At 35.5% G+C, this 27,526-nt stretch overlaps 1 protein-coding gene across 1 annotated transcript in view; it reads right to left on the minus strand.

The window, feature by feature from the left end:
* EPHA6 (EPH receptor A6) overlaps positions 1-27,526 on the minus strand; it is an 862,400-nt gene that overhangs the window by 128,288 nt on the left and 706,586 nt on the right. The window contains exons 12-13 of the mRNA XM_065876020.1: positions 26,756-26,881; positions 11,308-11,369 (exon numbers count right to left, since the gene is read on the minus strand). Coding sequence (XP_065732092.1) covers positions 11,308-11,369; positions 26,756-26,881 — 188 coding nt within the window. The remainder of the gene's footprint in view (positions 1-11,307; positions 11,370-26,755; positions 26,882-27,526) is intronic.

Here is a 27,526-nt window from a genome sequence, read left to right on the forward strand (position 1 = left end):
GTCCGGGGGGATCCCGTGTGCCGTGGAGCAGCTGGCCCCGTGAGCCATGGCTGCTGGACCTGCGCGTCCGGAGCCTGTGCTCCGCGACGGGAGAGGTCACAGCAGTGGGAGGCCTGCGTACCGCAAAGGACAAAAAAAAAAAAAAAAAAAAAATCTGCTACTTCTGACAGAGCTCCACACAACCTCCTCTCAGGCCCTGGAGCACAACATCTCCCAGATCTGAGCAGTCACTGGCATGCCACATTGTCTCCACAGTAATGAAAGCTCTGGATGATGGTTTTCAAAACCCTACCTTGTGGGTTGTGCCCCATGGACACTTTAAGCCTCTCAGTGTACATTCATCCTAGGGTGAGCTCAAGTACTTAGTCTGTGCTTAGTGCAGATGTTGTCCTGATGTCATCACATTATTGTCTAACAACGTTTTTTATTTTTAAGGATTTATTTATTTAATTTATTTTTGGCTGCATCAGGTCTTAGTTGCGGCTCGCGGTCTCTTCGTTGCAGCGTGCGGGCTTCTCTCTAGTTGTGGCGTGTGGGTTTTCTCTTCTCTAGTGCATGGGCTCTGTAGCTGTGGTGCGTGGGCTCCACAGCGTGTGGGCTCTGTAGTTTGTGGCACACAGGCTCTGTAGTTGAGGCGCATAAGCTCAGTAGTTGTGGCGTGTGGGCTCAGTTGCACCACGGCATGTGGGATCTTAGTTCCCTGACCAGGGATCAAACCTGTGTCTCCTGCATTGGAAGGCGAATTCTTTACCACTGGACCACCAAGGAAGTCTCACAACGTTTTTTTATTTTTAAACAAATATATTCAATGTTTTGAAAATACAAATATCACCCTGCCAATCATTTGCTTAAAATCCTTCAAAGACCTTCAAAGACAGAATAAAGTATAGTATTCAATACAAAGACATGACCTTTGCTGAAAGAATGAACTTGGGGTTTCAGCAAGGACCTCCAGAAGATATGATGCTTATCATGAAAAACTTAGGTGGCAAAAGACTAGAAGGGCATTCCTGGAAGAGGGAACCATAAAAGCAAAGCATATTAGACAAGAAATAACATGTTGTAGGGCTGAATTAAACATCAAAAAACTGAATCAGAATAGGATGTGAGACTAGAGATAAAAGGGTGGAATGGTGGTTGCCAGGGGCTGGGGGGAGGTGCGGGGGGATATGGGGAGTTACTCATCAGTGGGCATAAAGTTTTAGTTAAGCAAGATGAATAAGCTCTAGAGAGCTGCTGTACAACACTGTACCTATAGTGAACAATACTATATTGTACACTTAAAAATTTGTCAAGAGAGTAGAACTCATGTCAAGTATAATTACCAGAATAAAGTAAAATGAAAAAAAAAAATTGGATTCACAAGTTCATGTAAAAAATGCAAACTTATCTAGGGGAATTAAAATAGTATTTGTGAATCACATATTAGTATGAATTAGTCTAACTTTATATCCAGCTGAGATCTGTGGCAATGAGAGAATGGCAGCTTAGATTAGGGTGGGGTGAAGGTCCAGGTTACAGGTGATTCTATGTAGTGGAAAAAGGCCTACCCTGGGGATGAGAGGAGAAGCCTAGGGAAGGTGTGTTACCACATGGAATTAAAAACAATAAAAGTTGAATATCTGAGGACCTGGGAAGAGGATATGAAGAAAGGGGTGGAGGCCACAGAAAAATGGCATTTAAAATTTTTTTGCCCAAGACAAGGCATGTAGAGGGGGAGGAAAACACACTTTCTTTTTTTGAAGGAAACTACAGGCCCCCTCCCATATTGAAAGTTACAACCTTTTATCTGTAGTCTGTGTTAAAGAGGCTTTTATGGCTCTGCCTAGGGACTTAAGCAGAAGCTCTAAAAGAAATATTTATGGGAAAATGCATTCTGAGTTCTCAACCATTGACTTATAAGTGACTTTGCAGAAAACAGTCCCTGGAGGATTACTTCTACAACTTAAGCTTAAAGTTAAAATTCAGTTTTTATATGTTTCTAAATCAGAGAGTTGACCATGTTATGACTTTTAAAAATGTTCCTGAATTAGAAAAAGAAACAGCTAAGGTTATATATAGGTTTGAAAAGACCAGATCATTTGATCTTTCTGGTTTTAAAATAATCACTGAACAAATAAGAGCCAGTATCTCCTTTTTACTCAAGTCTTGGCTCTTGTGGCCTCCCCAGTTGAAAATCTTATTATAATTTCTCATAGAATATTTATTAAATCCTTCAAGGCTTTATTCTTTTGTAGAATCATGGATTTGGACTTAAGCTAGGCAGAGTTATATTTTTATTTATAGAAGGGAGAGGTCACCAGGAGTGGAATCAGAAATTTCAATCATTAGGACACTAAAAATGTCATTCTAATACACCTAAAAAATCTGGGAAGAAAAGTGAATATGGATTTGTGAAACATGGAAATTGGATTTTGAATTATATTTTAAGACCTTAAAACGAATATGAATATATAATATAGCTTTAACTTACAAAGCTTTCTACTGAGTTTGATTTTTTTTTTTTTGCTTAGGTTTATATAAAGATAAACTACAATAGCTACTGTGTGCTGCATTTAAATAAAGTCAAGAAAAGTTAAACTTTTTTTGTTTGGCATCTGGGGCAGGGTGTCACAGAGTGCCAAGATCCTGATGAAGCATCATTACAATGCATCGGAATTACTGGGAAAGTTTTCACAAAATATATCTGCTTGGGTATGTATGTGTATTTTGTAAAATCTCAGGAGGATGGCAACTGATTTCTAGCCATGGTTGAGAACCACAAGTTTTGAGTCTAAACCTAAAACCTAAATCTAAATCTAAATCTAAATCTAGTTTTGTAAATCTAAAATCTCCTGTATGGTCCAAATGAGGGGTTAGGAATGTCTACAGAGGATTTCAGGAAAATGCATGGAACTTCTCTATATATCACTATAGTTATAAATTACATACCAATTAAAAAATTTCAATGTAAAACCTTGTATGAAAAACTAGAATGAATAGGAATATTAGAAAATACAATTTCATGGTACGAGGTGTTACAAATGACACAACACACATTTACAGTACTAAAATGTTTAAAGGCTATTGTAAATTGATGCTCTAACTCCTAATTTAAGCATAAAAAGTTCAGCCATTCATATGCTTTGTTCCAAGTACACTATGCTTTCATATATTTGGATGTTTATTGTCACATTATTTTTAGAATAGTCTTTGGCATTAAGCCGGCACAGGCATGATAGTAATAACATTCATCGACATGAAGTTTCACATATTTTCTTCTGAAAAACATGTAATTAAAGGGATTTAATTCAACTGTGACTTTTATGGTTTAAAAACAGATATTGGTGGATAAATGTAATTCACTTTTTTCCCACTGTTTAATATAAAATGCATGTGATGTGGATTAATTGTGCTGTTATACCCCAGCCCAAACATAACTCCACAAAACACAATTTACAAGAAAAGTGTGCTAATAAAACACAGCTCTCACTATTAATATATAACTAGCATAAGGTAAAATGCCATCTTTACTAGATTTATAATTTGAGTACATAAATATTTAAAAGATCCCTTTAATTTTTTAAATTAATATTTGCTTTGCATTCGTTCAAGGAAAATCTTCAAATGACACATTGCTTTTGAAATGCTGAAATGCACTTATATGTATTATTTAAATACTCATATTTGTGGGGCATATCCAGATATTTTTTAATGGTGAAAATTAAGAATATTTTTAGCCACTAGAAGAAACAGAACAAGAAGTAACAGAAAAACAATTTAAAAACTCTTAGTGAGGGCTTCCCTGGTGGCGCAGTAGTTGAGAGTCCGCCTGCCGATGCAGGGGACACGGGTTCGTGCCCCAGTCTGGGAAGATCCCACATGCCGCGGAGCAGCTAGGCCCGTGAGCCATGGCCGCTGAGCCTGCGCGTCCAGAGCCTGTGCTCCGCAACGGGAGAGGCCACAACAGTGAGAGGCCCGCGTACCGGAAAAAAAAACCTCTTAGTGACATCTTCTGAAATATATTATAATAATAATAGATAACATTATGGAGACCTTAATATGTGCCAGACATTATCTAGGAGTTTTAGGTCTATTAGCTATTCACTACAATAAAGTCACAATGACTATAGGAAGTAGTTATTGCCTATTCTTGACCTTGTTTTGTGGATGCCAGGCATCCTTGAATATTCTCTTTTGCTTAAATGCTTTATCCAAACCCCCAGAAAATCCCATTGGCTCTATGTTCAAAATATATCACAGAATCTACCATTTTCCATCAGCTCAACTGCAACTATCCTACTCTAAGTCACCATCATCTCCTTACCTGGATTATTGCAAAAGCCTCCTGATTTCCCTGCATCCATCTGTACCTCACTATAGCCTCTTCTCAAAACAACAACCAGAGCGATCCTTTTAAAACATAATCAGATTATGTTGTGCCTCTCCTCCAAACCCTACAATGGCTTTCTGTCTTACCCAGAGAAAATTCAAAGTCATTTCAGTGGCCTACAAGATCCTATCTCAGTGGTTTTCCAACCTGGATGCATATTGGACTCAAATGAGGGAACTTTTAATAAATATTGATGCATGTGTCCCAGCCCAAGAAATTCTGCTTTAATTCATCTGGGCTGCAGTCTGGAACCTGGGATTGTTAAAAGCTCTCTAAATTGAATGATTATAATGTGCAGCCAAGGTTGAGGACCATTTCCCTCTAAGATTTGATCCCCTTTCTGCCTCCATCCACTCTCTGACTTCAGCTCCTACTGTCCTTCCCCTTGCATACTCCATTGTAGCCATAATGATAGGGTGACTGCAGAGTAAAAGGGTCATTATTAATAATTATGAAGAGATAATAGGCATGACTTAGCACTGACCTAGGAAAAACAAGCATATAGTCATTGAGCATAGAGACTTATTTTGCTGTTCTACAGGTGTAAAATGCTCCCACCTCAGGGCACTGGCACTTTCTGTTTTTACTCTCTGGATTCTTTTCCCCCCCGTACCCACTTGGTTTGTTCCCTCACCTGCTTCCCATCTTTACTCACATGCCACTTTTCAGTGAGACCTTCCCTGTCTACTCAATATCGAAACCCAATCTCACTTCCACTTCTACTTCTCCCGTTTTATTCTTCTCTACTATCTGATGTACCACATATTTTGTTGAATTCTTTATTTCTCTTCCCACTAGATTTTTAATTTCTATTTTGATTGCTTCTGTATTCCAAGCTCCAGAATAGTGCCTGGCCTACTATAGTTTGTCAACACATATTTGTGCAAAAAATAAATGAATGATGAATGATTTATCAGCCGTTTAACACTGGGCCAGTTACCTAATTTGCTTTGCATCAGTTTCCTCATTGGTAAAGAGGGGATAATAGTAACACCTACCTCACAATGTGGTTGTAGGCACTAGGTGCTTACCTAGTGCTTACCATGCTTAAGGCATGGGATTGGAATAATGCCTGACTCAGAGAGAGCACACATAAATGTTAGCTACATTAGTTAGTTAAAGATACTCATCTTTGTTTTTACTTTAGCTACTGACTCCTAGACCACACGTGGAAATTGCCATCCGCGAAATTACCTCACTTCAGAAATCTTAAATGTCAATCTAAGGTGTTGGTAAACTGACTCTCTGAAGAAAAATAAAGCAAACAAGTTCTGATGTGTAGCATTTGCCAATTTCTGTGGTGTAAATACTCTCATCGTGGCCAATTTCAAGCGACTACCTATTTAACAACCAGCTCCCCAAATTTCTGACTATTTAATCATCATCTCTTACAAGCTGGTATGATCTGGCTCTAACAAACCACTGCCAATATCTTACTTTCTGGCCATGTTCTTTTCCTTAGCTCTCCCACCTTCATACAGAGCTATACTTGCTCTTCTACCTAATAAAGACTTCCAGTCCATAACGGCCTAATGGCCTCTTTATTTCGGCCTCTTTATTGCCTCCTTTGTCTAACCTGGCTTCACTGGTTGCTTACTTGAACTACCATCCCAATTCCCCCGTAGTACTCTTGTTCTATTGTACCTGTTCTACAAACAATAGCCTCTTTTATCTCCAGCCTTACATTGCGGAGGGGAGGGGAGCGGTCAGTTGTTCCTCTAGGAAATCACAGAAGTATGCACACCACTGCCAAAACACTCACGTTCTCTAGCATCACCTGGAAGTCACCAGAACTAGTTAATCATTTTGTTTTCTCTAGGACCAAAGATGGGGACTGGCAGGAGTGGAGGAAGAGTGCCTGTAACGAATACAAATCATTGGGCCAGCAGTCCAGAAGATCCTCTCCCTGGACACTTACATTGCATATCATTAAAAGCCTTGGTAAAGATTTTTAGCTGGTTACCCTTGCAGGGGTCCTGAAAACTCTGTGTTCTTGGAGTAGAACCTGATTCTGATGGTCCTGTTTTTTTTGTTGTTTTTTGTTCTCATCAGCAATTTATCTTTTTAACTTCAGCAATTACTCTAAGCATTCACCTTCAGTGAAGATTTGTCCTCAAACCCCCACATAAACTTTCTTCCTACTTTGCATAGAAATACAATAGCATGAGGTATCATTTTCTTAAATTTAATGCATGTTCCTCATAAATCCCTCTAGATCCACAACACACAGCTCCTTCAAGTCTTGGAAAATGTGGAGGCTTCTGCTACTCAAAGTTAATCCTCCACCAGGGTCCTTGATTTTGTACCTTCCCATCTCCTGAGATATTTTGCCTTACCAGTTTAACAGTATTTTCTTTGATTTCCTAGCCCTCAGTGTATAAATTGTCTAAATTATTTTCTATCTTTAAAAATGCCCTTGATTTTTCTTTTGGTCTACTAGCATCTGATTTACCTCTTGCCTTGCCATCTCACCCACTTTTCCCCTAAAAATTGGTCTCCACCCGCCAATTCTATTTATATTTTAGTCTCATTTTGCCCTCTACAGTCTGGCTTCTGCCTGGGCCCCACCCATTAAAACTGCTCTTATTGAGATCTTGGAGGGCCACTTAAGAAAGTGTCAAATGCCATAGATGTCTAGTCTCTGCCTTAGTCATAGATATCATATAGATGTCATAGTCTCTGTCTTCCAGAATTTCTCTGCTGCATTTAATACAATTGCTTGTTTGCTCCTGCCTGAAATGCTCTATTCTCTTAGGTTTGGGATGCCATGGCCTCCTCTCCCCCCTTGCTTGTCTTTTCACCTCTCATGGATGGAGATGCCATCCGCGCCGCTTCCTCAGGTTGGTATGCCACAGAGTTTCAACCTTGTTCAACTCCTTTCCTTTGTCTAACATTTCTTCCTGGAAAATATCATGGTTTGGGTTTAATAACCACTTTTATTCTACTGACTCCCAAATCTTTAACTTTAGTCAAATTTTCCTGTTGTGTTTCAGATATATCTTTCTAATTTTGTCTGGACACTTTCACCGCATGTTCCATAGGTATCTCAAAGGTAACAAGGCCCAAATTAAACTCATCATCTTCTTCCAATGACCAGCCCATCCTTTTCCTCCTCTGTATCTTTATTTCAGTTGGTAGCACTACCTTCCACATATTCCCCTTGCTCTCAAACATCCTTTCCTGAGTGTGTTTTTGGCTATGGTTTCCTTACTCAATCTGATTCTGTTGGCAGTTTCCTTACACAATCTGATTCTGTTTGCTTTTTGTCTTTATTAATTTCTCCAATGTATTTCTTGTTATTATTTCTGGATGACACTTTCTCACTTGCTTATGTGATTGTGCTTTATAAGTAATGTATGTATATCTTTTTCTCTTATGTCAAAGGTTTAGAGGGCTTCCCTGGTGGCACAGTGGTTGGGAGTCCGCCTGCCGATGCAGGGGACACGGGTTCGTGCCCCGGTCTGGGAAGATCCCACATGCCGCGGGGCGGCTGGGCCCATGAGCCATGGCCGCTGAGCCTGCGCGTCTGGAGCCTGTGCTCCGCAACGGGAGAGGCCACAACAGTGAGAGGCCCATGTACCGCAAAAAAAAAAAAAAAAGGTTTTGAGATGGGAGCAGGATGCTGAACACAATATATCCTCTTGAACTGAAACCAGTGGTGTTGTATTTTTGTATAACTGAGTTTTGTGATATAATAAACAAATCCACATTCAACAAATGTTATAAAATAAAGGAATAAATTGTTTGTGCTTGACACATGATATCTCAAATTTCTAAAGTAATTTATAACTATTTTTATTTGGATTGTTAGTTAATATTATAAAAATGGAGGTCCAAAGATTTAGGGATAAGCAGTTGCCAGGTAAGTGCCGCCACAAAAAGTGTTTATGAAATCCATATGTATAGATGGAGAGAGAATGTACAGGGATAATGGTCAAGACTGCATTCATTCACACTAGTGTATTTCCTTGGAAAAGTTAGGAAAACCTGCACATCAGTGAGGTCATATCTTCTGGGCAGTTAGGCTGATGCTCCGCTTGCTAAGTCAGGTTGCATTTTAGTTTAAAATTTAAAACACATACATACTTATGTACCTACCCACTCCCTTTTTCCACACGTACGTGCACATATACACACACATACACACTTACACACACACATACTTACTTAACCACGCCACACTCTCCCTGCTAATATATATCTGGAGGAATGTCCGCAAGGATCCAAACAGTAGATTTATGAATTTGGTGCAATATCACAGCCAGCCAGCCACTGCTGCTGGCACTAGATTGTAATCTTGTACTTCGTTTGCTACCACTCCGTCATACAGAACAGTGAATTGAAGTGATTTTCAAGTAGTGTGGGAGACCAAGGGAAATCTTTTCCAGCTCCAGTAAGCACAGAACGCTATTAATGAGCCATGGATGGCTCCCCTACTGTGCCGTGCACTTAGCCACTTCCTCCTCTCTGTGCTAACAGAAGCTGCGATTATCAAATTCTGAAGCAGTAGTTTGAAAAATGACTTCACTTTTCAGAATTTGTGGGATATATATATTTATATATTTTATTTCTGCTTGCCGTGGGGAGTTGAATATCTGCTATTGACCTAAAGTTTATAAAGCACTTTGAGCTTCTGGGATATAAGAGATATGATTACAAAGAAAGTAAGAATCCTATAGAAGAGTAAAAAGGGAGTATTGGCCCTATGTTTTTTTATCCTATTCATATGATTTTTATTTTAATAGAAATTCTATGTGAGGAGGGGACCCAAGACCCCATGGGAAGATGGTAGTGGACTTATAAGAAGTCATAAGTAATTTAATAAAAAGATAGAATTCAAAGTGTATGAGAACATGGCTTTTGCATTCAGAGACTTGAGTTTCAATCCTCGCTCCACCCTTTACAATGTGTCAGCCATTATTCTATATGCTTTACAATAATCAACTCAATCCTTATAACAATTGTATGAAGTGGATACAGTTAATATTCCCACTTTATAGATGAATAAACAGGCACAGAGAAGTTAGTCACTTGCTCAAGTCACAAGGTCACACAGCCAGTAAGTGGCAGAGCCAAGACGAACTGAGATAATATATGTTAAGATTCTCATAGTATTAGTAGTGGTAGCCACCATTATTTGAACATTTATTCTTTCCCAGATTGTATTGTGTCTAACCTACGTGGTGCATAAGAGCTGAAAAATATTAGTTTTTAAATCTTAGATCATGAAACATACCACTTATAAACATGTGGTAGGATGTTTTTAAGTAAATATTTTACTTATATTATCTTTTCTTTATAACATGTTTTAATTGATTGATGATTCAGCAGGATAAAAAGTATATCTGAAGCTAACATTTCTCTCCTAATTTGCTCGTGGCAGTCATTTGACCCATTTTTCAGCAGCAATTTAAATGAGTGTCTTGTTACATTATTTGCCATTATATTCAGCTCTAGGATATAGTAGATAAAAAATCCTATCTGAAGCGCCATTAGATAATAAGTCATTTTGATATGTATCTGATAAAAATTAGTTTCTGGATAAACATAATGGGAGGGCATAAGTATATATGCATTTCAAGTACTATAGGTGGTCCTAAAAAATTATCCTAAAGTAATTTAGCACATTTACAGGAGAAATGGATACAAGCTATAAAATAACATTCTGAGAATGGCTACAGAAAAGAACAAATAGTTCACATCCCTAAACACCTATGAATTTCATTTTGCCTTAAAGAGCATACTTGGTTGAGGGTATGCATTCTGTGAAGAGTACTGCTCGATAATAACTCGACAATTTTGCTGAATTCAGCTTCTGGCATTGAATCTGGACATCAAGTCCAGTCACAGTATAAATATATTATCACTGCTAATATTGAGAGCAGTTGGAAGAAGAGGGCATGGGATCAAGAAAAATAAACGAAAATGAGATCAAGGGAGAGAGGTAAGATACACACAGAACTTGTCCAAATAACACTGAGCAAAAAATGAAGTGAAGAAAGAATGCTTGAGATTGTTTATTCCCATAAAAAATGAAGAAAAACATATAACACATTTCAAATAGCAAAAGTCCAGTCATTTTATAAGAAAATTGGCTATGTCTCTGTAGGTAAATATATATTAAGGAATACAGTGACATGCACATATGTGACCTCTGCTGGGGATGCAAAATAGTGACTTTTCTAATATTTCTGTTTTTTCCAATATCAATGAATATTTTTGTAGCATACATTGGCTTTTTAAATGTTAAAAATATTATAAACACATTTTGAATTATAACTTCATGGTACCTTCTCAGCTGTGTTATTCTGTACCACTATATAAAACAAATGATTTTTGTATATACCATACTTTCAAGGATAAGTCACTTAAAAAGAGTGCTTTAAAAATTTTTGTTCTAAAACGAATCTCAGCCAGTTTCATTCTTTCTCTTTTTGTTTTCTAAATAGTCAGCCAACGAACTTAAGAAGGACAAAGCTGATAAAATCCATTTTCTGATATGAACTTGAGTCATTATTGGTAAATATACATCAGTTTAAAGGGTTCAGATTATAGATAATGCATAAAATATCCTACTAACTAGTTAAATGTGATAAAGCAAAATGAAACTCAGTTGCTTCACACAGGCTATGTGAAGCTACTGAATTTCATTTAATCTCTTTCTTTATAACGTCATTTGAAATATGTATATATTAATATGGCACGTGAATTTATAGGAGAAATCAATTATATTCTCATGTGTATATATTCCCCCCATCCTCTCAGTAACACTCTAATGTATCACAGTATCAGAGAAACACACCCTAGAGAAAATCCTGCTATTCTTCATGGAAAAATCCATGAATAACATTATGCAAAAATTAATTTATGATAAATGTTTTAAATATAGAACTCAGAATAGCTTATTTAAATGCCATCAGAAAAGAACACCTCACCCGTAAAAAGGAGTCTAGGGATCCATTCTCCATATATTCCACCACAATCATTACTGGTCTGCCTGCAAAGAGAACAAGAGAACACATAAGAATTACAGCAATTACAGAAATATGTGCTGCAGTTAGAGATTTCCAGCTGTGGCAGCTAAATTATTTGTATTTTATTAATAGGAACTTCATTTTCCAACACGCTTCTATAAACACATTAAACATACACATTTCTCCGTTTCTTTATAGCATTATTTCCTTTGAGTTCATAAAAAGAACATGAATTACAATATGAATTACTAAGTAATTAAGCACTTCCTTTTCTAAAGCCCTGCAATCACTTGTTCAGATTATGTTCTTTTTGTCCTGAGCTTTTCCTTAAAAGGCAATCAACAAGCTAAAGTCAGGGTTTAAGCAGTTACTGTAGCTGCTTTGGCAGTTGTGGTACTTCTCCTCCAGTGATGCAGTTATTATGGCTGAATTACATTAGACCGGGCATTTCTGAAATATTCCTAAGGCAAAGCAGAAAGGAGAAATTCATGAATTCTCTTTAAGAAATTATAAACCATCAGTCATAGTCTACTTTTAAGGGCTTTTAAGTAGAAAAACGTCAGTAGATTGATGAATGCTACAAAGTTGGTGGGACCTGTAGTAGTTCTTGATCATCTCTTTATTGGACATAGATTAGATCAACAGAACAATGATGGCAGTACATGAAAAATAAGTAACTTCTGATTTCATAGTCTAGTGCAGAAGCTAAAATCAGAAACTGAACATCATTTATTTCATATCTATTTGCAATTGTTACAGTTCCCAATACACCTCTATTAGATAGAATATTTGACATAAGTAACTGATTTGTTTCAAAGAAAAGAATCTATTTGTTCTGCTCAATTGCCCGAGTTTAAAAGATAAAGCCATTTTAGGGAGAGAAAATGATATTTACCTGAAATAAACATGTATGACATATTTACTTTTTACTTCTATATTTCTCGCTTCTCATTGGAATTTTTAGCAATTCAATATGCACTGTGCACAGAGTTTTTCCTCATGAGCACAAAGAAGATCTGGAAAGAAATTATGTGTACCAGTGACGGAAATATTAGATCTCATATTGTAATTCATGTCCCTTTTATGAACCTAAAGCCTTGAGGGTTACAAAGGGTGACTGGAACAAATTAGTACAATGTCTGCAAATGCTAGATTTTACATTTGAATCTGTATTTTAAAGAAAGATGTGGTAAAGGTTAAATGTAGCAATAAAGTTCCCAATTTATCATGCATAGAATTAGAACCCAAAGAAGTTTTCCATTTTGTCAGATTTCTATAATGTTCCTAAAAGTCATTAATTTCACCCAAATACAGATAAGAAAAAACTATATCAGAAAATATTGAGGTCAAAGGAACTGTCAGCACTACTGTAGGCAGGGATCTAGAAGATCCGGGTTTTAAATCTGGAAGTTTGTCATGAAATCTTTTATTTGGCCATGGGTTTCAGAGAGCTTGCAGACAGGAGCTTGATGCAAATGCTTGGTTAGCAAGGTAGGGAAAACTAAAAATTATGAGTCTACTCTTCCAGTTTGAATGATAATGGATTATGGATGTTAAGGGGAAAATTTGGGTTATTACGATGACTGCCCAGGTTCTTTCATAATCACACCTTTTCAATCTATCTTGACCATTGCTGTCAGAGAAACAAATCTAGTTTTCTAAAAATATATTTTAAAATAAATAAAAATATATTAAAAAAAAAACCCTGACATTCCCTAGGAATACTATTATTATCCCTGTTACACAGATAGAGAAATTGAGGCATAGTAAATTAAACTACTTGCCCCAAATCAAATGGCTACTAAGTGGCCATGTCAAGCAGTCTGTCTCAGAGTTTAAGCTCTTAACCTTTATGCCAAAGGTGCCTCTCAGACATGATTTATAGATAAGAACTGTGAGGCCCATGCTGTTAGGCAATCCTCTCCAGTGATGGACCTCTTCTCTCCTAACTAACCTTATCATCTACTGCCTCATCAACTGTCATTATCACCTATACTTATTCAATCCTGTCTCCTTCTGCCTTTCCTTTTGGTATTCCCCTGCCAGGATTATCTGGCAACTTGCTTCTTTCCCTAATCACACTCACATCTCCCTAGAATTTATACACTGCACCTCCTCCACGAAAGTCTCCCACAGCCATTTCCTATGATTGCACTCCCATCACATCTATTGTCTGCATTATGAAATGTGTGCCTGGTTTTGTATTAGGTTGTTTTTTTCCCTCATCTTCCCACAGATGCTTTGTATCCCCATTCACTGGGTTTCTCAAGGTCATCTCCCATAGAGCTGAGCAGAGTAGGTGCTTCATAGAAACAAATTGATTTTTCTCATCGGTTTCACAATTCCTAAGAGAGTAACACTGAAGTACTTCAGCAAGATTCTAATTTATGTGAATACAAAGTACTTTGAAATTAGTGCTATCTGTATCTCTTTGGGAGATACTTTATACAATCTTAAAATTCATCAGTGAGAAGTTTCATCTTCTCATTAAAGATAGTAAAGAGTCAAAGGAAGACTCCCCCAGTTACTTGTAAATTAAAAGTTTCACGCCTGAGCTCTGAGTCTTTTGTAGTTTGTTCAGTAGCATCATTTGAAAGCAAGTGTTATTAAACTAAGGAGTTATTTTTTTTTTGGAATATCGCTGGTATCTAACCTGTAATTTGTTTCCTAGTGGTTTTCTACAGGGAAGTTAGATACACTGTGAAGATTACAAGCTTACAGTCCACGATTACATTTTATAATCAAGAAAGTAGATAGGTATGAGGGAAATTATGAAAGTTAGGGTGATATTCTTCAAATATGTGGTTAGGTGTGAGAAGTCCATTGGTAACAGTGCTTTTTCTGTGTTATTTTTAAATATGTAAAAATTATATATTTTACTTTTGCTCTTAGAAAATACATTTGAAAAAAAAAAAAAGAAAATACATTTGGATGTGATTCTCTTTTTTTTATATTTTCAAAATATTTCAGCTTATTTCCAGTTTTACAGTTTTAGCCAGTTACCCTAAGTGCCTTGTGTCACAGGATTAGCCTAGTATTTGCATTGTACTGGAGTCAATGGACAAGCTCCAGGATTCTTAAATGTTAGTCAAGTCTCAAAATCCCCAGATCTTTCTTAGAAGCCTCATCAGTTGAAGAGATCTTCAGAAATACTTTTACAAGTCACACGAAAAGTGAAGTTCTTTGGTTTTCCTTCATGAATAGCCCAGATATTGTTATGGATATTTTAAACTGCATTAGAATCAAGATTCGATAAGAAATCACTTATATTCTGAATGCAATGAATCACAAAATGCCATATCATCTTTTTCTGTTATAGAGAACAATAATTTTCTTTAACTGAGACTTTTATAGACTATTAACAAATGAATCTTTTTCAAGTTTGCAGCTTCTCAATACTTACGATGATTTTGATATAGGTATTGAGAAAACAGATAATGATAAGGCTATTCTTGTGTTGTTGTTAAAGGAAACAAAAGAGAGGTATTCTTTAAATGTTCCAGGGAAATTCTGGGGAAAATATTTTGTGAGTGAAACAGTGCCCACCTTTTTTGGCCTCAGAGAAGACTCTGAAAGGAGATTACACATTCAACATTTTCACGTAAGTAATGAGTTTGTGCTGGATGTAGTGTTTTGTTATCAGTTTGGCAATTTCTAATGTGTAGTCAGTCATATCAAGAACCCCAAAAAATCTCAACAACCCCCAAACTCTATCACAGATTTAAATCAATCTAGTTTATTTAATGTTATAACACGTCTATATTTTGTCTAATAGGTAACGAAATTTATGGCAATAATTTGAATTGACAGGTTGCCTGTATTTTCTTCCTCCCAAGTTGTAATTCAGGACTTTTTGAGCCAGTTATTTAATTTATTTCTACTCCCTGTTTCCGCTGTACTGATAGTGAATTATAATTATAATCTCAAATGGATTTCATAATAAATGAAATAGTTTTCTTATCCCTCTAAGGCATTCAAGAGATATGGATGACACAAATTTGAACAAATTTATATATTAAATAATTATTTTTATTCACAAGAAGTAAAATTGGAGGATTGTTTTCCTCTTAACACTGTTGCCTGATGATTATCAGATCATGTCCCAAATGAATCTTATTTTCAGTGAATTCAAATACAAACTTAAAAAGATTTCCCTTGAAACTTCTTTTCCTCCTCTATTTCTGTTTTGGTTAAGACACCACCATCCATCTAATTACCCAGGTTTGAAACCCTATTGTAATATTGGATTTCCCACTTAATCAAACCCTTATTAGTCCATAAGTTGTTAAGTGGTGCTGATTCTATACAAAACCTATCATCACTGTCCACATTCTGCCTTTGTTTTCTCTTGACGTATTACAATAATCGTTTACTGGTTGTGCCTGTTAATGCTTGTATAATCATTATTTTAAACATTCAGTGATACAGCAGATATACATATTTAAATGCCTACTATGCATCAAGTACTCTTCTGGTTTCTAAAGAAACATCCTCAATCAATACAAGATCCTGCTCTCATGGAGTGTATAGTGGAAAGGGGAATAGAAATAAGTAAACAATTACTATAAAGGACTAATGTCTCATCCCTCCTTTAAAGACTGCTTTACATATTGTATTGTTTTCTTCAGGATTAAGGTCTAAACTGTTTGGCAATTACATTCCTTCACAATCTTTACCTTTGTTTCCATGTCAGCTTTTACAGCCCCAGTTCCCCACCTCCTGTTTTTCAAATTCTCTAGGGGACTCAGAATTCCCTAAGTACGCCTTTACTTGGACCTTCCTCTTCTCTTTGGAAGACTGCCTTCTCACTGTCTTCATTTGGTAAAATCATATACTTACAAATAAAAAAAAGAACTTAAATACCATCTCCACGGTCAACTTTCCCGTGAATCACTTTTTGTTTTAGGATGACTTTGATGGTTTACTTTTTCTTCCATTTACATCTTAAACAATTGTATAACACTTATTAGGTATGGCATTGATACTAACTACAAAGGTGTCTGCCTTCTACTCTAAAATGCTGCTGAGGTCAGGACTGGTGCTTAATTCTTCTCTGTAAGTTCACTAGCTACATATAGCACAGAGGAGGTACTCAACTTAATTTTTTTTGACTGGAATGCCAGAAGGAACACACAAATAAAGATGTTTCCTAAGGATAATTCTAGGCCTAGAGCAGAGTTACTGAAATAACAGAATGGCAAATCAATAGACTTTAATCCTAAATTACTTGTAGTATAAAATATATGGTTTTGAGGAAAAAAACAATTCCAATTCTAGCTATGCTACCTGCATGATCTTGGGCAAGTTATTTTAGCTCTTTCAGTTTCTGCATCTATAAAATGAGGATAATATTACATACTATATGTGATTTTTCAAAGAAGTAGATGAAAAAACGTATAATTGACACAGAGTCTGGCAATAGTTGCAGCTCAAAAATGTTGGTGTACCTTTACTTTCTTTCCCTTTTGGGCGTGGTTATCTGCTTCCCCCTTCTTATTACAATTGTTCACTATGTAAAAAAAATAGTTTTATAAAAATGGATCATTTCCATATTTTATTGGACTTTGGCATTGACATAAAGATTCTTTTATATCTTACGGCAAAGTAAAAATAACTGCTATTTACATCTTTTATATGATACAGTTAATTCCCTGTTTTATCACTGAAATCCTTGTGTCCCAGGCAAATTGGGATGATTTACTACCTTACGCCTTGTGTGGTCAGCACAGTGCAGTTAGAAGATGTGGGATTAGAGTCAGGTCGCATGCTATTGAAGACTCTTCCACTTGGGGCAAGTGACCTTTCATAACTCACTTACCTCACTGCTTCAGTCTCCTCATTTGTACACTATATACATTCCTCATTTGTATATTTTTACATAATAATAATACCTCCTCCATCTCATGAGATAGATTAAGTCACTGTGGAGGAGGTGTTAATCCACCTTCTCCATTGAGTGAGGTGTGGGATTAAATGAGATAATGAGTTTACAGCACAGAGAATAGTACCTGATACTATCAACATCAATCCACCCAATAACAGCTTAAAGAACGAATGAGTAAATGTGAGTATTATATCTTACCTTACTGACTAGATGTTGAACCCTAAGCTAAGAAGTGTTTTTCAGAGTGAAGAAGTTTCATTACTGAAAATGACTAAGATCAATATATTTAGGAATTCTCCTGACTGTCTCAAAGGTCCGCTTAAATTCTTTACACCTGAAATCAACAGATTTGAAGTTGCTTTAAAGAACAAGATGGTTTCTCCTAGAGTAAAATAATCAAAACGGGTATTTTCTTACTTTAAATACCATACTATAATATAGAGTTTCTTAGAAATAGCTTCTGTAGGAAGTAGATTCTTATTCCTATCTAAAAAGTCATCTTGTGTCTTCTGTACTCTATTTACAAATTTGGACCTCTACCAATATACCTTAGATTGCTCTGGAATTGATTTTACCCTTAGAACTATTTGACACTCCTAAATCTATATAATAATTATTGTTAATTTGGTTCCATGCTTTCTCTTAATTTCTTTATTTTGCTTCCTAAATTCAGAAGTGAGCCAAATAACCTTGGATTAATGCTGAAGAATAAATTATTTTATTCTGTGATAAAACAGCTGAGCAGAAATTAGGAGGGTTGATTTGCATTTATGAAAACAGTGGCACTTCTAGATTTGTTTTAGAGTAAATCTAAGATGCGAGGCTAAAGAAATGAAACATAATTTTCCTGACAGTTCCAGAAAGCAGCGGCATACCGTCTGTATCAATTAACTTCAGTAATATTCAGTACTGCTCTTTTTCTACTGGAAATTACATACGGGCAAAAAGATTTCTCTTTAACTAGAAGTGTCTTGTTGGCAATGAAAGTTACTGCCAAAGATGCCTGATGTTAGACTGTGGTTTTCAACATAAGACACTAACCATATTGCAAAATTTTAATAACATATGTTTTTAAGAATGGCTTTCTTGATTTTTTTTATTACATCCACATGTATAAAAGTAATATGTGATAATGATCAAATTAAAAGCACATGCATTGAAATTAGTTGATTTGTGACTTTTAGATTTCCGGTTATTATGAAAGAAATAATTGATTATACAATAATCTATAGTTTAATTACCACTAGGTAGCAATGAATAATGAACATATCAGAGAATTCTCATGACTTGAAATACTCTGAAATGTTCAAAACATAGACATGAAACAGGAAATACGTGCTAAGTTTTTCAAAACCACATTAAACTGCATGTCAAATAAATAATTTTATGCCGCTTTTGTTCTTGGTTTCTGTGAAAAATTTTTGTGTGGGTAATTAAAAAATAGATACTACATCTAAATCAGCACATATGTAATAATAACTGACTTAAAAAATAAGTTTTTCAGTGTGCCAGACATTGTTCTAAGGGCTTTACATGTGTTAACTCATTTAATCCTCACACCAACCCCTGTGGTGAGTATAGTCACTAGTTCAATTTAACAGATACGATTACGGATGTACTGCGAGTTTAAGGAACTTGTCCAAGGATACACACTGGGCAATTGGCAGAACCAGGGCTCGAAGCCAGGCAGTCTGGCTCCAGAGTCTGAACGCTTGTCCATCTTGTCATATCCCCAGATAATACTTGGGTCTCCATTAGTAATTTAGAGTACATGAAGCATCATCCCAAATCTCTGTGCCTCATCTTAGAAACACATCTGGGAAAGCCATTATGGACTGGGCATTGTGTTGCTGCCAAAGATGTTTTGTCCTTGAGAAGTTCTAGGATTTTAAAGCTCCATAAAGCCTTATGATAATCTATATAAACAGGAAATGTGTGCTAAGGAAACTTGCTGGAATAGCCTTTAGATTTTGCTTTCCCCATCGCTTAAACATCAGTTTATGATAATGATCTTAAGTTGCCTATACAAAGGAATGTTTTCAGAAAGAGCCCTGAAGCTTTGGGAAGAAAGTGTCATATTTTCCAGTAGTGTTTCAAATGTTGTGCTTTACTTCTGGCTTCAAAAGTGTGCTGTGATTACATAAATGATCAAATATTCAGCCTTTTGGTCTTTTGTATTATTCACTAATCAAAAGAAAATCAACAGAAGATTTAAAAATCAAACAAACCTCTGGACAGGATATATTTAATCCTAACTGCATAGGTTATTTATGGTGAGATTTTAATTATAATGGAGAAAACATTGTTAAATGAATCATACATATGATGTAAATTAAACTACCAACTACTTTTCTTTTCCCTGCCCCCCAGGAAAGTTACTACTTAGTTTTGAATCTTTTCTGCAATTCTTACAAAGGATTTAACTTTTTTGTTAATGTTCAATTTTGCTAAATACACTTTTTGTAAGACCTCTGTGAATAGAACTATGAAAAGTTAACATTGTGCCACAGGGCAACTTCCACTGTGCTTTGTCTTACAATGCAAAAGAATGAATGCTGAGATGAGATGTGTTTTACAACAGTTATGGTCTTTCCCCACTTTTCTTATGTTCTTAAGTGGCCCAGCAGCCCAGAAGGGCAAGCATGCTGCCCTGTGAAAGAGCGAGAGGCATTTAAGCAGCTCAGTTTCTTATCATGTTTTCCAGTAAGGTGAAAACACACCAACACAACAGTTCCAACCAACACAAAGATTAAATACTGACTCACATGGAGACTAAGCTTTCGCAAGCTGTGTAAAGTTTCTCTGAATTTTTCTTTGGGAGAAGACAATGGCTCCTGGATGAATCTTTTGAAAGTGTTGATAGTTTCTTTGAATAGGACGAAAACAGATGGTATAATTTGTAATAATAAAACATGAACGTCCCTAGCAGGTAGATGTATGTTCTCAACTGAGAATTTAAATTGTCATATATATAAAGTCTGGATTTTTAAGATTCAAACTTATTGAAATGATCTTTAGATAAAAGAAACATTTATGCTAATAAGAAAGAAGAGCGAAAGTCAAAGGCTAAAACTATTTATGGAATCTGAAAATAGGAAAGTAAAAAGAACTAGTAAAAAGAATCTGGAGATTACTTAAAGGCTCTTTTAAGATTTTTCATGTCTTTCTGGTAGGAAACAAATAGAAATTCTCTGTAAATGTTCGGGAGCTTGATATCAAATGCATCCTGCTGCTTTGTTTCCTTTTTTCTTTTAAATGCACTATCAGTCTTACATAAAGATGCTGCTGTTCACGATGTCTTAAAACATAACTTTATATATAGAACACTGAGTTTTTAATAATCTGAAATTCTTCATTGATGGACTTCAGGGTGTCCAGAGACCTCCTGAAATTGTATACAAACATTTATTTATATGATCGTATGTCCATTTTCTTGGAAAGGAGAGTCTATGTTATTTTTGGCCAAGAAACAAAGTATAATCCATAAGGAATCTGAGTCTATGACCTGTACGACAACATCATGACCGTCGGTCCCTAGAAGCCCTTAAACTCATAGACCCTGCAACTGATTAAAGTTTTTATAAACTGAATGATACTTGAAGGTTCAAATTACAGCTTCATTTTGTATGTGTTCCCATCTTTTTCTTTTTCCAAATGATATCTTCAAGTTGTCTTAAATTTAGGTTTTAATTCTTTTCTAACCTCTTGTGTATTTCTCCTCAAGTAAGCCAAAGAACCAAAAGATGACACGCATGCTCTTTGGAATTCACTGGCTTTTAAGCAACAGAGGAAGCAGACTGAACACAATCTTAATGTTATCCGGCTAGACCTTCTTGCACTGGTTTTGGAATCTACCAATATATGCCCAAAAGTGTTTTTAAGTAACTTTAACCTAGCAACAACAGTGTCGCAAATACTTGAAGGGGGTTGTTTATGGGTGTATAACTAGAAATACAGTCACTCATGTCACCTTCCTTGTGCTTCTGTTGGCTGGGTATGTTCCCTTTGTCATTTTATCAGTGACCGTCTCTTCTCTATGCCTTTCCACAGGCCTGAAATAGAATAATCTTGGGTTCCTGTCTGACCCTGCTTCAGAGTCCCTACCCTAGTTTTCAAATAGTTGCAGTTTACAGGATTTCCTTCTGAAGTCTGCAGCTGAACAAACTTTCAAGGAGAAGAGTTCTCCAGGAGACACAACTGTGCAGATGAGTATCGGGTAGGGCTTACTGGGGCTTGAAATCACACAAATGGCAAGGAATAAAGAAACCAGGAGTTAAGAATTGAGATGAAGGTTTCTCTTTTCACCACAGCTTACATTTTGAATCATTTATTCAGGACCTTACTTCGCACATTTAATCCAGTTTATCCTATTCCTATTATAATTAGCTTTTGGTTTAAGCAGGTACACACAAAAACACTCACTTACACACATCTTATTCAGGGTAATTGGCAACAATTTCAGCTGCAGAAATATATAAAATATACACCCTTAAATCAAAGAAGAGTCTTTTTTTTCCCCTGAAGACCTCTTACTTAAAAAGTAAACCAAAATCTTACCTTTTATGTATATTTATTACAACAGTATTTGTTAAAGATAAAATAAAGCAAATTGCCATATATACTACAGAAAAATATAAAAAGAATAATTATCCTCAGGAGAACTTTAGCAAGCAGAAATGCTGTCAAAAGTGATTAATTTTGAAACGCTCAATTGTAGATTGAAAACAAAGTTACTGACTTTTCTTTTAGGATGCCTGAACATACAAAGAAATGAAATGGTTTACTTTGATTTTTCTGAACTGCAGTTTGATTGTATTTAAAAGGTATATACTTTTCCACTGTTGATTTCCCTTGGCAAACTGAGTTCATGTGAGTTTTCCTTAACTCATTGTATATTCCTTCAAAGTCTGCCATCCAGTCTTTTTACTTTTTTTTTTTTTTACATCTTTATTGGAGTATAATTGCTTTACAACGGTGTGTTAGTTTCTGCTTTATAACAAAGTGAACCAGCTATACATATACATATGTTCCCATATCTCTTCCCTCTTGCGTCTCCCTCCCTCCCACCCTCCCTATCCCACCCCTCCAGGCGGTCACAAAGCACGGAGCTGATCTCCCTGTGCTATGCGGCTGCTTCCCACTAGCTATCTAATGTATTTGCATTATTGCTTTTCTGCAGTCCTCTATATGCATCAAGATATGATAATATTATGCTCACTAGATCCTAGATTCTCTGCAGCTTCAACCTTATTTATTTTTCCTGGCTTATTTCTAATATCTAAACTATATGCCTTCTCAATAAAAAAATTTTTTGACTGGATAATAGTGCATGCAATATTTGCCCAGACTCCATATCAGATAGGATTTCACATGAAATATGGAAAGGAAAATACTGATAATCATTGTCAATAGACTTTGAAGACATTTTAATATTGGCTTAGCACTGTAACTCCTTTGCTATAGAAATGGCCTAGTTGGATCTGTTACTGGTTTATAGAAAACTGGATTGTGAATTCATATCTTAACATTACTAGTCAGGGGGACAGTAGTGAGGATATGAAAAAGTCTGGCTACTTGAGTATAAGGCTCATTCAAATCTCTTTGCTAAGGTAAAAATAAATAAACAATATTAAACATGACTATTAATCATATACCTAGTAATTGCAAATCTGATTTTTGAGTCCCCACGTGTTCACATTTATTTTTGAAACTGATTCAGAGTAAGCAGTGAGGAAGTCTCACAAAATTGACAAAGCAAGAAGGTGAGGAGAGCTATTTACCCCATCTTTGCCATTTACCTTGAACCTAACACATGGCATGCAACAGAGAGCAGCTCAGGTAAAAATGTCAAAAGAGGTGTTTTATATATAGCATTATATTTAAAGCATAGGTAGACAAACGAAGATGGTGTTTCAGAAGGACATCCCTTCAACAATTAAAGAGCTTCCAAGACTAACCACAAAGGAAGTATTAGGAAGACCTTCAACATTGATTTTTATTTTTAGAATTTATCTATTTCTATATCCCACATGCTGCCTGTTTCCTATTTTTCTCCTTTGTAGGCTTTGCTTATAACTGAAAAACTTCTTAGTTTAAGGCATATATCTGAGTTTGGCCTAGAATCTAATCTATACATATGAATTACTTCAGTAATGAAAAATATTATCAAGTCTTCCACAACTGACAGAAAACTGCTAGAAAAATGTAAGGTAGAATTTTTGATCTAATCATACTCAACCTAAGATGTTACTTTCTGAGTATAATGAATATGCCTTTATATTTTATAAATAAGTCTAGTTTTCAAGACACATTGTAATGTTTGGATCTTATGTAAATTTAAGATATCACATGATGTCAGACAGTTATTGCTGTGAAGTAACAGGGAAGACTGGACCAGTGCAACTTCCATATATTATTACACCATCATTATCAGTGCATAATTCTGTTTCTCAATGCCTTTATTACTCTGATTTTCTTTGTTTAGGGTAAGCATATAAGCCACTAAATGTGTAAAGGCAAAGGTGTCATAAGTCATCAGTCTAAGACCCTATGTATAATCAATACTCTATGGCATATAAAATGTTCTACCCACTTTCAAATACTGTTTGGTTATAGAAATAAATCAAAGAAATAACTAGATGGAGCAAAGAGAGCAAGCTTATTTTAGGGTATATACCTGGTAACATATTTCCAAGAGGGACATTAATTCTTTTCAAGGAGGCAGAATTTGATTTTAATAGGGAAGAATACGATGGAGAAGAGTTTGATTCAAAAAATATAATTTCACTTATGTCTTTCTAATTTCTCCTTTCTTTCTCCATCCTCTTTGCTTCTCTCAGCCCCCCTCCCCACTCTTCCTGCCTTCTCTCTCCTGAGATTTTCCTACTTCATTGGATGACTACTATTTGAAAAACATTGCAATAAATATATGAATATACTTGCTATTCAACTTTCAGCCAATTACTTCCTGGTATTTTTCTCTATTTGAAACTAAGAATAATAACCCTTTACTATGACCTTTCTAGAAATGTAAAAGGTCATATAAATAATTGACAACAATTACATAAATACTGATTTCAGGCTTGTCTGCTTTCTGGTTCTCATGATTCAGTGATTCTCTTATTATTGCAGTTAGTGTAAAAATACATACCGCAAAAATATTGCTCCTTGATAGCACAGTGTGACATGAATGCAAAGAAACTATTTTATATAAGACATAACCATGTATCTCATTTAAATTTGATTAAGGAAGTAACTGGGAACTAAATTAGCACCATCATTAGAACAGATTTTGTGATTCCTTGAATGACATAGCAAATGTCTTATGAGACCCTAAAAGTACTGTAACATATAAACAATTGGTAGAAAGCAAATTAATTTCTGCCCAGTAGGCATCAGCCTTTGGCCAGCTTTTTAAGGTACCATGATACAGGTCAAGGAAGGAAGTGCTTTCTGCTCTCAAATTGATGTCCTAAACCTGAAGAGTCACTCAGCTATTAGGTGGCAAAGAAATACTTTAGGGTTCTGTTTTTTTTTTAATATGAAATAATAAAAACTTCTCATATCATTGCTTCATTCCTCTTTACACAAAATATAAAGAGAATTCTTGGGAAATAAGCTATAGTTGAATGGAAGAGGATAAAAATTACCTTAGAAATCATAGCAGTGATTACTGAAAAGTACTAGAGAAAGTGTACAGGGATCACTTATCCAAGTGATATAAGCCAGAAAAAGTGAGTTGAGTTAATTTCAGTTTGAGGGAACAAGTTTAGATCTATACATTTTTTATGAAGCAATTGCTTTACACCTGACTTGTATTTAAGTCATGGAAACTGAACTGGGTTTTCTCTCCCATGAAGGTTGGAGGCAAATCTGGCTTAAAGCCTAGAAGAGGGCGCTAGATGTTCTTTTAGATCCCTCTCGGGAAAGTTGTTTTGTGTCTGTGTTATAGAAACACCATCTTACTTCTATCAGGCTCAGTGGCTAAATGACAAGGGCTGTCATTTTTACCAGTGATGTTGAATAATTCAAGTCACTACTGATTTGTAATGTCATTTCTGCCAAATATACCTAAATCTACCAAGATTTGTCATTAAGAGTTAAGTTTGTCATTAAACTACAAATCGTCTGTTCATCTCTTCAATTCCAGTCACTGAAATATTAATAGACATGAATGCTATATTTTTATATTTGCAGTTAACTCTGAGAGCTCAGTTTATATAGATTTTTATTTCCATTTTTTTGCAACACCACTACTACCACCAACAATAAAATTCGTGTGCAACTGATACCATTTTTTTTTCCTAGGGAGAAAAAAGGTGGCATAACACTCATTAGAATTAAAATTGCTAGTTTTTATTTCATATAATTTTGGTTCCTACTTATCAGTGGCATTGCTGGCTACAAAGTCTGAAACCACTTTAGTAATTATCCATTGATAAAACCAAATGACACTAAAGCATATTTATGGTTGTTACTTTTTGTATGTTATAACTAAGTAGGCAAGGGTAACTGAAAGGCAAAAGAAAAAATGTCAGTGTAATAATTTTAGGCTTTGATGGAATAATTTTTCTAAGAAAAACAAGAAATGTGCATGATGGGATTTTGTTTCCATTGTATTTCTTAGTTTTTCAAATGTTTCCATTATTCTGCTGTCTGGGCCAGCCCTCCTGAAAATATTGGTGTCATTACCACAATTTGTAGCATAAGTATTAACTGTGATAAGAAACACAAGAATTACGATAAAAACTCCAAGAATCAACATCCTAATTCCTTCTTGCTAAACACATATAAAATATAAACTGGATTTGCATGCCTCAGGTACCAGGGAGGAAGACAGCTGAATATTTTACAAAATGACAAGAGTAAAATAATTTATGATTATAATAATACCAAGGATAATACACAAAGTGATTTACTAAACTTTGAAATTTCATTTTAAAATGCTCAATATCCTTTATTGTGTTTTTCCTCATTGATAAAATATGGCTTTGGTCAGATTGATATTTTTAGGGAAAACTGCATGTTAATTTTCTTTCTCAAAAATTTCTTCCAGATTTGCTACTTTCTGGCCTTTTTTCAAATAATTTTTCTTTAGTGAAATGGAACTTTAAATCTCTGTAAACTTACTCAGATATAAAATTACTTTTTCAGTTAATAACACTCAGTTTTAAATTCTTTTTTCTAGCCAGTTCCAAGTGGTAAAGTGGCTTAAGTTCATCCCTGTTTTATTCTTGAGTTATAAATTTGGGACCTGGTCTCTAGTTTTCATTTATGACAACGCTTTCCTAGAAGAGGCAGCACTATGCTGATTGGGTGCTCAGTTTACAGATCCTTCTTCTACTTCCTTTATATTATTTTCAGAGCATTAGGTATCACAAATGTGGTTCCTGCATTTTAAAAAGTTACTTGCATTTCTGTTCAACAATATATTTTAGAAATATTTATTTCTGTATTGTTCTGTCAATTGTAAGCACAATCCTACTGCTGTATATGGTGGCAGAAAAATTCACCTGAAATACCTACCAGCAGGAGTCCTGGGGGGCAAAGATCCTCTCCCTGGCACTGGATGCGGGGCCTGGAGGCTATTTAAAAACCCTGCCCTCAGGAAGCTGGGGCAAAACGTTTCCACCCCAATGGCCGGGAAGGATCCTTTTAAGAGATAAAAATTGACATTAATCAAAAAGTATTCTTTGTGGAAAAGTTGTTGATCATTTAATTGGAACAAACCTATAATCAACAAAGAAATCAAACCTTACAAGGAAGCTATGAAATTAAAAGGAATGGAATGCATTTTTATTCACAAATTTAAGAAATAAACCTAGTTTTTTGAAAAGAAAGTTACTCTTAACTAGTTACAATTAAAGAGGGTTTAGAAGCATCAGAATGTTAAGATGAAATTTCTAAATCTACATTTGACAGAATATATACAGAATTCATCTCTACATGAGCTAAAGATACCCAGAAAATAGCCACGATAGGATCTGGGATTTGTGCTGCACTAGAAGAAGCAGTGATTTACTTTAGGTGTAACAGTAAGACAGCTTAAAATGAGGAAAGCTTCTATACCACTCAGTAATTACACATGTTTTTGAAATAGTGGTAAGAAAAACAACATACACATTTCTTAATTTGCTTCACTTTTCTATTAGGGACAAGACATGAGAGTTTGCAAAGGTAGAACCACATGCTTTTTCATTTTTAAGAAGGCTATTGAGAGAGAAGCAAAAAAAAAAAAAGTAAACTACTTGGATGCTTATCCATAAAATAATATAATGAATCACAGAATAAAAGAAT

Source organism: Phocoena phocoena, chromosome 4, assembly GCF_963924675.1.
Source record: "Phocoena phocoena chromosome 4, mPhoPho1.1, whole genome shotgun sequence".
In the NCBI taxonomy this organism is placed as follows: Eukaryota; Metazoa; Chordata; class Mammalia; order Artiodactyla; family Phocoenidae; genus Phocoena; species Phocoena phocoena.